The sequence below is a fragment of the Mauremys reevesii genome, linkage group 2, assembly GCF_016161935.1.
Source record: "Mauremys reevesii isolate NIE-2019 linkage group 2, ASM1616193v1, whole genome shotgun sequence".
Lineage (NCBI taxonomy): Eukaryota > Metazoa > Chordata > Testudines > Geoemydidae > Mauremys > Mauremys reevesii.
Genome location: NC_052624.1, coordinates 155652222 through 155669417, shown reverse-complemented (window position 1 = coordinate 155669417; position 17196 = coordinate 155652222). Strand labels below are relative to the sequence as shown.

The 17196-nt window shown below is 52.9% G+C and overlaps 1 protein-coding gene across 2 annotated transcripts; it reads right to left on the bottom strand.

Moving 5' to 3' along the window:
- Positions 1-1180: 1180 nt before the first annotated feature.
- On the bottom strand, positions 1181-15360 carry REEP4 (receptor accessory protein 4). Of its 2 annotated transcripts, none has more exons than XM_039526061.1 (8): positions 15127-15360; positions 8436-8508; positions 7648-7724; positions 6875-6995; positions 5721-5834; positions 4630-4762; positions 2990-3174; positions 1181-2690 (listed from the first exon to the last, which is right to left on the bottom strand). In XM_039526061.1, the coding sequence occupies exons 2-8, from the start codon at positions 8493-8495 to the stop codon at positions 2625-2627; spliced, it is 756 nt and encodes a 251-aa protein (XP_039381995.1). In that variant the 5' UTR covers positions 8496-8508; positions 15127-15360; the 3' UTR covers positions 1181-2624. The 2 variants fall into 2 exon arrangements, with proteins under 2 accessions (XP_039381995.1, XP_039381994.1); XM_039526060.1 differs by having other exon boundaries at positions 14732-15285.
- Positions 15361-17196: the final 1836 nt, after the last annotated feature.

Below are 17196 nucleotides of genomic sequence, written 5' to 3'. Positions count from 1 at the left end.
TGTTAGTCTATAAGGTGCCACAGGATTCTTTGCTGCTTCTACAGAACCAGACTAACACGGCTACCCCTCTGATACTTAAACATTTTAAAAACCTTATTTACTTTACATACAACAATAGTTTAGTTATATATTGTAGACTTATAGAAAGAGACCTTCTAAAAATGTTAAAATGTATTACTGGCACGCAAAACCTTAAATCAGAGTAAATAAATGAAGACTCGGCACACTGCTTCTGAAAAGTTGCAGACCCATGTACTATACTAACAATTAAGCACTTACACATACTCTCTTTTCTATTATTAACTACTTTCTAGTGTAGACAGTACTTTGTCTCAACTCCAGGACTACTTCACTTCCTTAGCCAGCTCTTTTGAAGGACTTTGCCAAAGGCCCTTTGGAAGTCCAAAGAAGCAATTTCATCTGGTACTCCTTTATCCACTATTTTGTGGACATACTATAGAATACCTGTAGCACATTTTCCTATCTAGAAGCTGTGCTGTTTTGTAGCAGTCACTTCCATTTAGGAGCTTTATAGTCATCTCATCCCAGCTGCAGTAAGGATCACCAGTGCAATTCCCAGCATTGGCCTCAACTCTTTAAAGAGAGCGACAACAGTTGTGCTTGGGGTATAGCTGGTTCTACCCCAAGGACAAGACACTGGTCTGAGATTCATCTCAGCTGAAACAGGAGCATTTGCTGCCCTATCTACAGACTCCCACCCACCCCACCTCTGCCAATGATGGTGGATTTGCGTTGATGATTTTTTAGACTAACATTTCATTCCCAGCACAGCACCATGTCTAAACAGCCAGCAGCATCTCAATCTCATGCAAAGAGTGCTCACTTGTGATTAGAAAGGGGCACTCCTTGTACGGCTTTATCATTGGTTTTCTGTGCCTCAGTTTCCCCATCTATAAAAGGGGAATTACCCACCTTATGGAGTCAGAATGGGGGAGAAAGCAGGTGTCTGAAGCATTTCAGACCCTCTACTAGAAGGCGTGTGGGAAGAGTACAGCTGCAGTAACAATCCTTCACTCTGCAGTCCCTGTGTGCGCTGCCCAAACATGGCAGCTGGGGTTGCTAAAGGACCCCAACTCCAGGACCCTAAGCCTGCAGGCCACACTTCCGTGCTTTGTTCTTGAGGGGGGACAATTGACTCAAAAGAAACTCCCAGACCAGCTCATTTCACAAGTTCATGTATTTAAATATACAAAAGCTCTATACATGAGGGTCTAACATAAAAACCAGCTGAGGGTGAAGGACACAGAAGTGGGGCTAGAGAGCAATCAGTCAGTCTGTTTTCAAGTAACAAGGATTTGAGGCAAGACTGTGGAGGGTCTGATCCTTGAGCTGCAGTCAGGGGAGATGGAGGTGGCTACAGAAATCCACATGGGGCAGAGAGGTGACCAGCTCCCAGCGCTGTGTTCTGGGTCTAAAGGCAAAGGAGCGCATGGACTTTTGGCACTTGAGGTCTTTGGTTTCGTGTAACTGAGACAGAAGGGGAAGTTCTCACTGCATCACACCTCTGCCTTTCGATACGGCTGGGATGTTTAGAAGAGGTCAGCAAGACAGTAACTAAGGGAGCCTCTGGGCTGATGTGTACGTTCCATTCAGAGGTGGATGAACGGATCTCTGGAGAGTTGACGGCTCACAGAAGCGCTCTGCGTGGCTTAAAGCATCAGTCATTTCAGCCACAAACGTTCCGTGGTGGACCCCTGGGAACCGAAGGACTGGAGAGGGTCACTCAGATTCCATAAGGCAACTGCTAGTTACTCTACAAATAAATATCCCCCCAAACTTGTGCGTTAGAGACTGCAGAGCAGGAGGATGTAATGCCCAGGACACAGCATGCATGTGACCCTCCTGGGCCTGGTCCAGGCTGCTACTCACCACAACTCCTGACCCACAAGCAGGAGAGAAAGCAGTTCTTTGCACCCGCCCAGGGTGCTCAGGCACACCGGGTGGTGCAGAGCACTCCCAAGCTGGGCAGTGGCAGACAGCAGAGAAACCCGAGTGAAACAAGAGTCGTCACCCTATGGGACTAGTTGCAGGGATGTAAGACACCCCCCTGGGCGGGCAGAACTGCCTGGGTCAGTGGGAGGATGGCAGCAGGAGGGGTCAGAGGCACTGGAGCTGACCTGCAGCAGATCGATGGAGGCACAGGGGGGGGTCTTTCACCTTGGGACAGTGACAGGGCACGTGAAGTAGCTCAGGAGAATAGCTCCATGGTCTAAAGTGCCGCTAACCCAGCTATGGAGGAGTCATGCTGGGGCCCAGCAGAACAGCAGGGGAGTCAAGATTGAACCCCATGTGCAGAGTGCAGCAGGTCTGGTGCTGGGCTATTTACACTCAGGGAACCATTGTGCATAGAGGCAGCTCCTGGGGCAGAGAGAGCAGCAGTAAGTTGACAGGAAGGTACAGGGACCTATCAGGACAGGAAAGGGACGAGATATTTACAGTGGGGTGTATGGGGACCTCCTGCCCCATTAGAAACAGCGATCTCCTCTGCCAGGCATGTAGCAGGAAGTGGCACATGGCCCCAAGGAGACAGGTGCCACCCATGGTGTGGCAGCCAAATCACGTCAGGTTAAGATTCCCGGTGAAGCCCAGCTCTTGCAGGCTGACTAACTGTCCTGATCCGGCTGCACCGTCTTCTTCCTCGCCCGGCCCCGCACCAGCCTGGAAGAGCCCTGCAAAGGAGAAGCAAGTCAGGCCTCCTTCGATGCACCTGCCCCACCAATGTTGCTCCGTTAACTCCCTTCTCCCAAGGCGGCTCCATGTGCTGAGCTGCCCCCCAAGCAGCCAGGGTGCCCTTTAGAAGTGATGATGGTGGAAACAGAGGCTTCCACCTTTCCCCCCCACCCGAGGGCACAGCCCTCCCCAGCACCAAAGCCCAGGGGCAGACACTGGCACAGCTCCTGGCCCATGGGTCTCCCAGGACAGCAAGGCTGGTGCATCAAGGCAGGACACAGCCTGCCTGAATCGTCACCTCTTTGACTTGGGGTCTCTTCTTCACAACGCGCAGGCTCTGGCTCCTGGAGATTGTTTTGGACAGCGCGAAGTCCCGGCTGCGGGGAAGAGCCTTGGGAGAGATCTGGGAGTCCGACCAGCACTCCTCTTCCTCCGTGTCACTCTCGTGTCCCGGCTGCCGGCCGGCCGAGGCAGCTCTGTAACCTTTTGGGTGCGCGGGAGCAGGGGGGAAGAAAGCCCAGTGCTGGATCAGTGCATGGCACAGGGGTGGACTGGATCCCTGCTGTGGCCCTTGGCACATGCCCATCTCTTTAGAAGCCAAGTGCCATGCTGGCAAGAGGGCACGCTTTGAACCCTCCACTGCCTTTCGCAATGTTCTCTTGCCACAGCTGCTAATTAGCAGAGGCTGTTTCTGAACCAGGATCGCTCCAAGTCCCTCTGCCTGCCATGAGCACAGATGTGTAATTGGGGCTTTGGAAAGCCAAAGTCAGGGAGAAAAACAGAGCGCTCTGGTTGCTATGCTGAGCACTGGGCAGGAGGAGCCTTTCAGAGAGATTCCTCCTTTCCTCCCTTAACACCTTCAGTTTGTGCCAATGCGATGTTGTTAACTCTCAGCTCTTATCTAGTACTTCTCATCCCTAAATCTCAAAGCACTTTACAAAAGGAGGACATTACCATTATCCCCCATTTTACAGATGGGAAACTGAGGCACAGAGGTGCAGTGAATTGCCCAAGGTCACACAGCAGGCCAGCAGAACCCAGGTCTCCGGAATCCCAGTGTAGTGCTTTATCCACTAAGCTATACTGCCTTCCAGCAATGAGGCAATGCTGTCTTCCTTATGGGCTTCAGTTTTTGTTCTTCTCTAGCACCTTCTGTCAGAGCACTGCAGAGTGCTTTACTGACACCAAGTAACTTGGGGAGCCATCCTCCAGGTGGGGAAACTGAGGCTGGCAGACACCAGGAGCAACTCACCCAGTACCATGATACCAGGAATAAAACCCAGTTTTCCCGACTCAGTCCCAGGCCTCGCCCTGAGCCATCTGCCCTTCCTCTACCCACCGGCCCTGCAGAGGTGCTCCCACACCCTATACATGCAGCAAGCACGTTCTACACAGGAGCTGGTCTGCCCCCTTCCAGCCAGCGCCAGTGCCGCACCATTCGGACCAGCTCTGGAATCCCACTCACCCCAAATCCTGTACACAGGGTCCATCTCCCACAAGGCTTTCTAAGTCGCACCTTCCCTCTTTCCAGTTTAGGAGTTGCTGGAGGCCAGCCTGACCCCCGACATTAGCAGCATTGCTGCCAGAGGGGAGTTTGGCCACAAACCCACCCTGCCTCCTCCTCCAAGTGTGGAGCAGCTCCCCTCCTGCCCAGACATGCAGCCCTCCCCTTGCCAGCCTGATCCCAGTGCCCCTTTGGAGGTGAAGCCTCAGACAGTCCTTGGGCCCAGTTCCTCAGCAGAGTCCTGGCCCCAGCCCCACCCCCCACCTCCATCTCTCAGTGGCCAGGGAAGTCTCCCTAGCCCAGCCCCAGATCCAAAGGAGCTAGCCAGCACCCAGTGGGTTATGGGGTCCAGAGAGAACTAAGCTGCACTTCCATTAGCGCTTTTACAAACCCTAGATCCCCAGGACCTAGCCCCTCCCCTCCCCGCCTCTCACCTATCGGCCGCCTCCTCATCTCCTGCTCCTCCAGGTACAAGGGGTCTTCGTAGTGCACAGGGGCGTCGTCAGGGATGGCGCGCAGGTCCTGCATGCTGAAGCTGCGCAGACGCCCGGCCAGGGCTCCCTGGCTCTGCCAGGCAAATGAGATGGGGGAGATGGAGAGAGACCAGGTCAGGGACACCCTGAGTCAAAGTCAGACACTGGGCTGCAGTAGCAGCTTGGAGCACCTAGATCTGCTGCCGCAACACTCAGGTGAGGAGCAGCAAGGGGTTAGTCGCACCACGGCCAGGTGAATGGAGCCTCAGGGGAAGCTTCTTGCAAAGTACTGCCCCGTGGGGGCTAACACAGCTGGGACAGTCCATAACCCCAATGGGTTGTTGGGTGGGGGTGGTTCACCCTGCTGAACAGAGGTCAGGTTGGCATTTACCACGTAAACACAGGCACTTAAGTGACATCTCACCTAGAGATCTCAAAACGCTTTACCAGGCGGGTACCTGCTGGGTAGACAGGGACCCAGGCACAGAAGAGAGGGAACTTGCAGCAAGTCAGGAACAGAACCCAGTCCTGGGTGCTAGCCCCCTGGCAGCACGGCTTGCTTTGAAACACCCGGCTCCTGGGCAGCCAAGCCTGATTATTTCCTCTGATTTTTCCAGTTGGTAGAGGCCTCTTAGCAGGATGTTACTTGCCTCTGACACTGGGGGTGGGGAAGGTTATGGGAGAGCTCAGTGGAATCCAGCTTAATAAGCACCTGGTAAACAGGAAAAACAGGCAAAGCCGCATCTGTGCGAGAGGTGCAGAGAGGGGGCAGCATGCTGGTCCAAGGAGAGCGGCAGCATTACCTCTGGAGGGGCAGTGAGCAGTGACTGTGGGGTTAAACCTAACCTCAAAGCCACGGTAAACTAATAGTAACCTGGGCATACATCTGGAACACTAGGGCTGCGAGCTGCCAGGATGTGGCACACAGCAGCCCCAAGCACCCAGTCCACACCCTGGCGCAATCTCACTGGCATCTGCCAGCTCTGCTGATTTTTTACTGGGATGTTCCATAGCCATAACAGCCTCCCAAATCACCCAGGGAGATCAGGTACCTTGGCCGCAGCTTGGACCGCAGCTGTGGCTGCGATGTTGAGGCTCTTCTTGCCAAAGTTCACCATAGTCTCGTACCCGCGCTCCTTGGCCTGGGTGATGTACAGGTCGATTTCCTGCAGAGACATAGCACAGTGAGCATTCCCAGAGGCCAGGCCCAGGCCCAAATCCCACCTTGGGAAGGAAGAAGAGGAATCTACCTGCTCCAAGACACAAGGGCACCAGGAACCCCGCACAGCTGTGCCAGCGGAGAGGCCTGAGCCAATGCCCACCTGGCCTTGGGAGCGCTGTACCCCTTAAATTCAACTGCAGCGCTACCTTGTTCCAGCCAGGGTCTCGCCTTGCCATCCTACCCTGCACACTGCTTTGTTTGGGAGGAGTTATTGAACTATGAGCCTCACGGGGCCATGTCTTCCGCTCATGCAGAACTGGCTCCTTCCGATGCAGGTGACAGAGATACAGAGTCCATGCAACTATACCCCTACACCGAGAACCATGCAGGAATCCTGCACACAGCCCTGTTACTGCTCCCCCCAACACACGCCCCACCTCACTAGTGGGAAGTTCAGGGTCCTAGGAAGTCGAATAAAAGCCCCCCACCAAGGAACTGACCTTTAAATGGATTTAAAGGGAGTTCAGCAGGTCAGGCAGAGGAGCATTGGCAGAGCTGTGTGGGGGAAGCCCAGGACTGTAATAACAGGCAGTGCTACAGGGCAGGACTGAGGGACAACAGCAGAGATTTTAAGATCAAGACCAGATGACACTTTTTTTTTTTTTTTAAATAAAGAAAAAGTTCTAGCTCAACCACAAGGTATGTGCTGGATGCAGGAAGTCCTGTGGGAGGTTCACTAGCCTGTACTATCCTGCACTATGAAGGAAGTCAGAGTAGATGGTCAGAATGACCTCTGCTGGCTTTTAAAAACAAAACTATGGCTGGGGCTCTGAATTGTAATAGTGAGGGGGATGCGGGTCAGGATTGAGGGGTTTTGGGAGAACAGGGTGCAGAAAGGCTGCACAGCACCTGCCTCCATTCTGATCAGCACGGCCAGCCAGCCCCTCACTTTAAGCGCTAACAATGCAGCTACCTGAGGGAGGGATGGCGGCTTTGCTGAACCCCAGAAGCAAGGCGAGAGCGTGGGGACAAGTGACCCGTTACCTTCTCTCTGCGGGACAGCGTGGGGTGCACGAACTTCCGGTAGAGCAGGCTGGCTCCCTTGGTGTAGGGGGAAAGCAGCCACACGACAAATGCCATCTTGATCTCATAGTAGAAGGGAAACCTGCCAGATTGAGAATGCAGCAGTGAGAGGGTACCCGGGGCCCCCAGAGCCCAACACCTCATACCTCTGCCATTCATCCTCATGGCGAGATGGCTCAACCCTGATTGCTCCTGTCCACCAAGAGGGGGAGTGGGGAATTTCAGGGAGCTTTCTGCTTCTGGACTGAAAGGATAGCTGCTCCCCAGCCCCAGCCTGCAATCAGGCCCAGCGAGTCCCCAGGGAGAGGGTCAATCAATTCCACCCTTGCTAAAGCAGGACAGACAGGAGCTTGTTTGCCACTACCCTGTGGGCTTCCATGCAGGAGATTCAGATGGACAGACGGACAACTGGGAGGGCGTGGAGGGAATTGTTCCTTCCCTTCCCCTCCCCTTGGCATGGGGCAATGGATCAAAGGGCACTTGCAGACCCTCCGAGGCCACGTCCCAGGACAGAAACTAGGATATGAGTGGGCAGACAAGCAGCTATGGGTAAGAGAAGCCATAAACCCATCCCACCTCCCTACAGCGGATGGCTAGGCTCAGGCATGCTCCAAGTGACATCAGTCCCTTGTATAGAGTATGGCCCTGCAGTGGGCTCTGTACGGTCCAGAGGGCCTCCTGCAGGAAAGCCACCCATGCCCACCAGGAGAGGGCCCTCAAGGCTGGTGCCCTACCAGGAAACGAATGTATCCGTGAGGGTCTCTGTAGCCATGAAGAGCGCAAACACAATCCAGTACATCATCCAGCGGACCTGCAGGGACAGGGGGAACAGGTTAGCCAGCACGGACCGTGAGAGCCTTCCCCTTGCATATACCCATGCCAGCCTGCAGGGCTCAGAGCCAGCAGAGGAGGGGAGGGACGGGCTGCCATGCAAGCCCTGGGGTAGCCCTACCTGCCCTTCACAAAGCGGGTAGGGCCCTTCACCTGCTATTAGCTCTCAGGTCCAAGCCCCCAGACACATTTCTTCACCCCTGCAGTGATCAGAGTGCCAGTCTGCTGCTGGAGGGGGCACAGCTTTTACAGCAGAATCACATACCAGCCCTCGAGTTTAGGACCATGGGAATTTAATCCCTTTGGAAAAAAACATGCCTGGTGCCTTACACACAAGTTCATCCTCACCGCCCACAGGGTCAGCCTGGGTCACCAGCCTGGGTCACCATCCCCCAGCAGAGGTGGGAGACAGGCACACAGCATGGGGATCAGAGCCCCGGCACTCAGCCTCTCCACACTCAACCCTGCTCCCAGCAAACCGATCGTGCACCTCCACCACTGCCCTCTTATGCCCAGCCTCAGGGGGGCAGGGAAATCAGCCCTGCTGCTTCCAGGTCTGGCCCGCCCCCCCCAGTAATCTGCCTCCTTGGTCTCTTCCCTAGGGTCACCTCCCCACCAGGTCCCCTGTGCCTGCACACAAAATAACTCACAGAAGCCTCCCCAGAGCGGACTCCACGCTCCTCATACTCACGTATTCCCGGATGTTCTTGGTTTTCACTGCCTTGTAGGAGGCATAGGCCGGATAGAGCATCCCGAACACCAGCCTGTAACAGAGAGAGGGGGTGAGAAAGGCTGGCCACCATAAGTAGAGCAGGGCCAGCAGAGAGAAGCAGCATTGCCTGGCTCTGCTCCGCAGCTTTGCCTTCACGGCCTCCAGCACCATGCTGCCCCGGTGCCTCTGCCCAGGGAACGTTCACTCCTCTCCCTCTGGAGCGGCAATGAGATGAGATGGCAGCTGACTGGCAGCAAGAAAAATGCAGGGGGACGGACTCAGGGGTGGTACCGGGAGGGAAAGTAGAGCCTGTATCCAGGCCAGCTCCCTGTGACACAGGGCCACCTCCCAAGCACCCCAGGCAGGCAGCGCGCCTGAACCCCGTGACATATACCAGCCAAGCCAGTAATTAGCCAGAGCGGCACAACTTCCTCAGAGCCTGCAGGTGATCCTGAGCGGGGAACAGCTATTAGCACTGACAGGTCAGGATACTCCACATCCTGCCCACGCGCACCAGCCCTCCCCAGGTCACTCCATTTCACAGACACCTCACAGCAGTGGAGACAAAGAACCAAGCCGACAGGAGAGCTCAGGTAAATCCAGCGTGTCAGGCAACTGCCCTGACCGGGGCTGCGGTGTGTTCAGGATTTAAGCCCTTTTTCTGAGCTGGTGGCAGGTTGTTCTGTAGCATGGTTCTACCTCTGCTACCCTTCAACCTGGGTCATGTCCTGCCCCCCTCCAAGCACCCTTTAATGGGGAGTCTGATTTCAGGTCCTATTTCCCTGACACACCCTAGAGTTTGGAGGCAGGAGCAGGAAGTGTATCAGTCTCATCCATAGCATCATCCCTCTGGACTGCATTCCCCTCCCTGCTATCAGTCTGACGGCACCTGTGAGCACACACCTGGAGCATGGCTAGGTAACGTGCCTGGGCTGCCACACCAGCTCCTGGTTACACAAGCCAAGCCAGTCCAACGGGCTGTTGCTAAATCACAGGATGGCAACAGGCTGCACTTCCTCACCGGAACTGGTTACCAACAGGTTCCAACACACTGTGGGGGAGGGGAGGGACACTGCTAGAGCCGGCCCATGGGGCAGGGCCTGGCCCCCGGGGAACCTGGCCCTGCTGCCAGAAGTGCTCGAGTGGAGAGGGACAGATGGGAGCAGGGCACAGGGAGAGATGGGGAGCAAGGGGATGGAGGGCTCCTGTAATGCGGCAGCAGTGAGCCACAGCAGAGTCTGCGCGAGGCTGCAGAGCCATGTGGGCAGCATGAATCAGCCTGAGAGAACAGCACCAGCCAGCCAGCCCCCCCCCCCCAGCAGTAGCTGCACTTCTCCCAGTTATTCCCATGTGTCGCGTTCAGATTAAATTTATTTTTAAAAAATCCAAACACATAGATGATATCATCCCGAACCCAGCCCCCGCTGCATTGCATTCCTGCCACCACCAACTGAATCCCCTGCACCCTCTTCCGAGCCGACACCAAGGCCTAAGATTCCCCCGATACGATCAGCAGGTACCTCTCCGAGTCCAGGCACATGCACGTCTGGCCTCTGCTGCTTCACCCAGATGGCACTGGAGCCAGAGATAGCAACTGAAGGGCTGGAAGCGTGCTGGGTTACCATGGGGCTCCGAAGATTTAAAGTGCCATAAACATGGATTGTTAAGGATGCGTCAGGATGACCGGGATTCCAGGTGTAACGGGCGATGGGGAGTCTGGTCTGCAGTACACTGCCAATGCTGCCTTATTGGGCAGGTACCAGCCATTCATCTGTACATCTCCCAGTACTTTAACAAACCAGGTCGGTAACATTGACCCCGCCCCCCCCAATTTTATAGATGGGGAAACTGAGGCACAGGGAGGTGAAGCGATTTGCCCTGGGTCATCCAGCAGGCCAGCGGCAGAGCTGAGAACTGAGCCCAAGTCTCCCGAGTCGTAGTCCAGAGCTCTGTCTGCTAGCGTAAGGGCATAGGAGCCCCAGCTCAAACCGCTTTGTTAGACTCAGCCCATAGCAAAATGGGGTGTGTGCAAGCCCAGCCAGAATGCACTGGCTTCTCCATGCCAGCCCACCAGGGCAGATATGCTTAGCTCTGAAAGCTTGGCTCCCAGGCAGAGAGGGCCCCTTGCCTACACCCAGGTAACCAAATAGAAATACAGGCTGTATCCCAGCTTTGCTCTCCTACGCTGGCCCCACACTACCACGTTTGAGAACCTGGCTTTAGCCTGGCTAGAGGTGGAGGCTAGGAGGTAGCCCACACTGGCAAGAAAAAACACATTACTACACAGGTTGGCCACAGCCCTATTTAGACATGTTTACTCCTGCAGCCTATCTAGAGCTGCAGACCAGCCAGTCCACGTTCTGGAGCTGACTGCCACCACATCACCTATAGCAGAGAGATGGGAAGGCCACAGTAAAACCATCCCCCAGCCCCGCTTTGGGAAGTCACTGCACATGCTACCTCCCACTGGGGGCAAGCGATAAGTATACAGCTGGGCCCAGCACTCCCCACCCAGAGTCAACCCCAGCTGTGATGCACAATGAGGCAGGTCATTAACAGAGAGGGCCCCACCAGCAATGGCTCTTCAGGGAGGTGACTCTCTCCTCTATCCCCACCCTCCCTGAACATAGTATTCTGCAAACGCTACCGCCTCCCTCGCCTTAAGGGCAAACTCAGAGCTACCAGCTCTCTGCTGTCTGTCCTTGCAGGGTCCCCGGCCCACAGTGTCCCGGTTACACATTAACATGCAACCGTCACAAAGCTGTGAGCAGGAGAGCAAAACCAGGCCAAGTGGCAGTAGTTAAGCAGCTTCCCCCACGCTCAGGAAACTGCAGCTCTATGCCCTGCGTCTTGGGTACAGGGGTGCACAAGTTCTTCCCAGGGTCACTATTACTGTCTCCCAGGGTGGATAAAAGCCAATGATTTAAAAAATAATGAAAATAAATCCGATTTTTTTATTTAAATCGGATTTTTTGATAAAATGCTTTTTGAGGAAAAACCTATCTAAAAATAGCATTAATTAAGATACATTATAGCTCAAAGATGTCTCATACTATCGAATTAGAATTTATAATCCCTATTCCATGATGAGATAATATATTCATGTAATATTTACAAAACTTTTCTTAAACGAGTTCCAATAGCTCATGGATTAGGGACCCAATCTTTTGAGGTTCTAGGGGCTTCTGTATAGAAAGATTAACCTAAATAATCTATCTACCCAATGGGACTCTGTGCTCAGTCTAGAAGATACCATCAGAGATGCTTGGTTTTGCAGTTCTCAAACTGTGGATTTGTGTCTCCAGAGGTAACATGCTTGTTTACAGCAAAAATGTTTTTAAATAAATTATATAGAGGTGAGAAATAACAGCCCTCAACCCTATTGTCCCTCTGCAAATTTGTGTACAGAGTCAGTCCCTTACCTCGCTCTAAAAGTGCAAAGTTTCCAAAAGTTCAATGACTAGAAGATCGTTGGGGGGGGCACAGATCTGGACAAGGAGAAGAAGTCTGGAGATAAATAGGAGAAGGGAGGGACAGGCAGTAGAAACAAAAGTGAAACTGTTTGAACAGCATATTCCAGAAGTCTTGAGGTCTGAGTGTAGCCTTCATTGATTTGAGATCTACCATACCATCCTCTCACTAGAAGGGAAAATTTATAATGGCAGCAGGCCGTAAAAGAGACCCAATTTGAAAATATTTTAATGAAGTTCCTCTACCTGCGGGTAAGACAGGCATGCATACAAAATGCAAACAGTGCAACAAAGTAATGCAAGGCCTGACTGCCTGATTCTCACATCATGAGAAGTGCTCCTTCTCAGGAGGAAGCTGTGTTGAAGACGAAAGGCACATGTCTGAACATGCAGGATCTTCAGGTTGGTAACAACCAACAAGAATGCACTCTTATGTAGAAATCCATGATTAAATCGAGTCTTCCTGAGCAGTGATTTAAATCCAATCCACACTGCTGTCTCCTACACAAGAGTTCACAGCCACAGATGTAGCTGCACCAGCGCCCCGCACCCACCACGTGCAGCTACATTAGAGGTTAAAATCCCCAGTACAGACAAGGGCCCAGTGCACTTTCCAACTCCTACCATAGTGAGTGGCCCAACAGTTTGTGTTTTAGCAGCTCCCCAAACTCCCCCGGCCCCACCTCCGGCATGTGGGTGCATCCCTAGCACACCAAAGCCCTAACCTGTGGCCTTTGGAGCCCTGACAGGAAGCTGGCATGTGACCCAGCTTGTGCAGTCTGTGACGTGAGATCACTTACCAGATGGGAAATTAACGGACTTGTCTGGGACATCCTGCCACACACAGACACAAGCATGTAGGGCTTTCACTAGTAATGCTACATAATGAGTGGCTGCTAAAGAACACTCCCTTACTAACTAACTAACTTACTTACTAACGAGATTCCTACCAGATTAGCTGGCACATCTGCCCAAATGCCAGGAGCCCCTGATGGGCGCTATGTGGAATGCCACAGCAAAGAAGGATACTTGCCCTTATTTTAGAAAGCAGGGCCCGTCTGAAATAGCCATTGCTTTTGGGTGGCTGCTGTCTGACTGGGGTAGGGGAGGGAGAGCACACATTCCAAGGGCTGGGTAGAGGTAAAAGGTACCAAATTAAAGGCAGACTGCACCAACTGGCTGTAACTCCAGGAGCTAAATATTTAGTAAGTCAGAACAGACACCACAAATAAAAAGGTCAGTTTTTGGAAATACGCTGTCCCTGTTTCACCATCTGACACTTTCCTTGGGGTGCTACATATGAAAGAATTGGATTTGCTATTAGAATTTGAGACAAGTTAGGTCCCGCCTCCGCCACCCGAACAGACATGGTGTTGAACAGGTGTTTTGACTGTTACACCAGCTGTTCTAGAATTGTTTGTTGAAAAGAACACTTGTTTAACTCCCTTTGCACCAGCCTTGAAATGGATTTCCAACAGCAGAGTCTGTGCTTCCAGGTCCCACTTTGCAGCAGTTATTTGTATGCCCATAGCCTGCAGAGGCCCCAGCAGAGACTGGAACCCCACTGGGCAAGGGGGGGTGCACACATACAATGACAGTGTACCATCTACATAGACAGGACACAGGGTGGGAGGGGAAACTGGGGCACAGATAAGCAAAGTGACTTGCCCAAGGTGACCCAGCAGCTCAATAGCAGAGGCACGACTAGGACCCAGGTCTGAGTCCCAAGAACTGACAACTCAGAAGCCATTTCAGAGGTGGTCTCGGGAACCCAATAGGCACAGATGTCCACCAGCAGAGTGACAGAGAGAGATGGAGGCTATTGGGAATGCAGGAAAGCTGATGTCTGGCTTTCCTACATGCTGGCTAAGGCGCACAGGATACTCTGTGGATAGCCCTCAAACCAAAATGCTTTCCTTCTGATATAGTTTATTTCAAGCCAACCCTAGAGGTAGAGGAAAGGTAAGTGAGACATCTCAAACTGGGTCAGACAAAAGTCAAAGGTGACAAGCAGGATAGGATCACACCTGTCAGGGACCATCTACATTTTCTTGGCCCAGCCTCACCACAGGGGGATGGACTAGACTAGATGACCTCTCGAGATGCCTTCCAGTGCTACATTTCTAGGATTCTCTCATGCTGGTCTGACCCTCAGGTCTGAAAACTCAGTCAGCCTAAGGTCACAGATTTAAGTCCCAGCAGTTTCAACTCAGCCCATATTCCTTCCAAGGTACCTGTACATACCGTCTACTCCAGGTGGGTCTCCTAGAGCAGTGTTTTTCCAATGACCGGTCCACAGACTGGCACCGGTCCCTGAGATCTCCCTGACACAGTTTAGGAAGGCAGCAAGCTGGTCCCAGGTATCAAAACAGTGGAGGAACGCTGCTCTAGAGGAAAACAATGAGGAGTACAGCGGCACCTTAAAGTCTTTAAGGTGCCACCAGACTCCTCGTTGTTTTTCTGGATACAGACTAACAGGGAGACGCTGAATGACATAAGCCCCGCCAAGGGAAGTTAAGAAACCCCCCACGTCTGTGACCAATAAATTGGGGGGTTGCTCCTGTATCTGCTAGAATGCCACCTCCATCCCAGGCAGCACCCCCTTCCCACCGCAGAGGTGGCCGCACTCCAACAGCGCTGGCGGGGTATGGCTTTGTCAAGGCCACCAAAACACGGTGTGACTTTACACGCCCCCGACAGCGACCCCCAAAACGCAGCCAGGTGCCACGAGAGATGCCAGGTTGGGTCAAAGGGCGAATCTACCTTCCCCTCCCCACAAGCCAACCAGCTCTGCACCATACTCACACGACCACGCGGCAGATTATCCAGGAGACCATGGCGCATCAGCAAGGGGGCCCCGGGCTTGCGGGCGGAGAGCAGCTGGCTCCTGCGGGGAGCAGCAGGCTGGGTGGCCACGGAGCGCTGGAGAGGGGAGAGATCTCGGCGGCGGAGCCTGGCAGATGCTGCTCGGCTGGGCTCTGGATTAGCTAATGCCGCAGGAATGCCTTGCGCTGGGTGTCTCTCGGGCAGAGCGGGGCCCTGCTCGGCTGGTTTCTCGCGGCTGCTGCCAGTTTCCCTCCGGGGGGGTGCAAGGCAGGGCCTGCCGCTGACTTGTCCCCACTGGCCCCTGGCTAGCTCTGAACTGGCCCTGGCATCCCCTGACTGGCTGCCCCTTGCCCCGGGCTCTGCCCGCTGCTCACCCTGGGCGGGGAAGAGGCTGCTCTGCCTGCCCCTGCCTGCGGCTACCGAGCCCTGGGGGTGCAGGGGGGAGGCTCTGCACGCCCCGGCTGCTGCTCCCTGCGCTGGCCCAAGCTCGGGGGCTGCAGGCTCCTCCCTGGTGCGCCGAGGCGGCGTTTGCAGCCAGTTGAATGTCGCAGGCTGCAGCCGGCCGCCCAACCCCAGGGCCGAGCCGGGCGGTGCACGCGCCGTGACGGAGCAGGAAGCGCTCCTTAAAGGGGCCTTGCTCTTAAAAGGGCCAGGGACGGCCCCCTCTGCCTTCAGGGGCCCTTTGCTTCCCGCTGCTGCTGCTCCCCCTTCTGATCAAAGTCAGCAATAGACAGAGAACTCGGTGCACCTCCCGCTGAATTAATTGTTCATGTGGCGGCGAGCGGGGTCCAATGCTTTTTAAATAAAAATAAATAAATAAAATATAGGAACGCAAAACATATAAACCACCAGACCCCCAGGTGTCCCTAGGAGCTGCGGGTGCTTGGTGGCTCTGCATTTCAGACCCAGGGGTCTGAAAACTGATTTGCCTCCAAACAGAGGCTGCTTTTGAAAACTTTGGCCTTTTTGCAAATCCAATCTCATGGGGTGAAAGGAACCAGCACGAGGACCCTTTGCGACCTAGCAGCGCTAATACTGAGCCTTCAAAAACCCAGGGTCAGCCTCCACCCCCCAAATCATGAGATTTTAAAACAATACATTGGGGGTTCTCTTTTGTTACCTTCTGGCTTGTGAGCATTAAGGGTGCACTTGGGTCACATATGCAAGTGTTTCTCAGAAACCATAAGGGCTAAAAACTTCCCTTTAAAAAAACAAAGCTAACATTTTCAGGTAACCACATGAACCCTGGAGCTGAGGCTTTAAGAAAACAGCAAATATCACAAGACTAGAATTAAAATCGCCTCCCAGTGACAGAGAATTCACCCCAGATAACAACAGATGTAACCAGGACCCCAACTCTCTAAGGCCCTGATTCACCAAAGCACTTAAGTAAATGCTTAACAACTGTAACCACATGCTTAAGTCCCAGTGAGGTCAAGTAGCTTAAGTGGACTTCATTGGGACTTAAGCGTGTGCTTAAAGCTAAGCATTGGCTTAAAGGTTTTGCTGAGATTTCAATGCTTTGTGGCTTTAAGAATGGTGTGGGTTGTTGCTAGGCAACAACTGCCAATTTTTAAAAAGCAGAGGCAGCTTTGTCAAGTAGCCAGAGCAGGGCAGTGAGAATCAGATAATCCGAGTTGAAATCTAAGTTCTGGCACCTACTCCCCAGGATACTTCATTTCACCCCTCTGTGCCTCAGTTTCCCCACTGATAAAATGCTGTAGCTATTTACCTATCTCCCTGCGTTGGGTGGCTTAATGCATTCAGATCTGTGAGCTCTTGGGAAGTCCTCGCATGAACAGTGTCAAATAAAGGAACAAAGAGTTATTCATGAATCACTAATCACTACTGTGTATATATATCTCCTCACTATATGTTCCATTCTATGCATCCGAAGAAGTGGGCTATAGCCCACAAAAGCTTATGCTCAAATAAATTTGTTAGTCTCTAAGGTGCCACAAGTACTCCTGTTCTAATCACTACTGTGTACATGATGAAAATGGATCAGTGAAACATCCGTGCATTTGCCCTTCATTTGCAATTCTCTTCGCCACATATCCTTCTTTGTCAAAACAACTTGTAAATCACTCTAAAAGACGCACTCTTGTTCAGCGACAAGTTTTTGGGCTATATGCGGGAATTACTGGGTGAAATTTTCCATCTTATGCTACTCAGATCCTCAGACTAGATGATCATAATGGTCCCTTCTGGCCTCAAAATCTACTCTGCCCATTTTACAGGTGGGAAAATAGAGACATGGAGCAGAGAAATGACTTGTCCAACATTACACAGTGAGTCAATGGGAATGCTGGGAACAGAACCCAGGTGTCCTGAATCTCAGCTTTTTGCTGTGAGCTCTGAGGATCAAACTGCTGCTTGCCTTAAGAGCAATAGTTGGCTTTGACACAGTGCTTTAATTTATTTATTGTGCCGGAAATTTATGA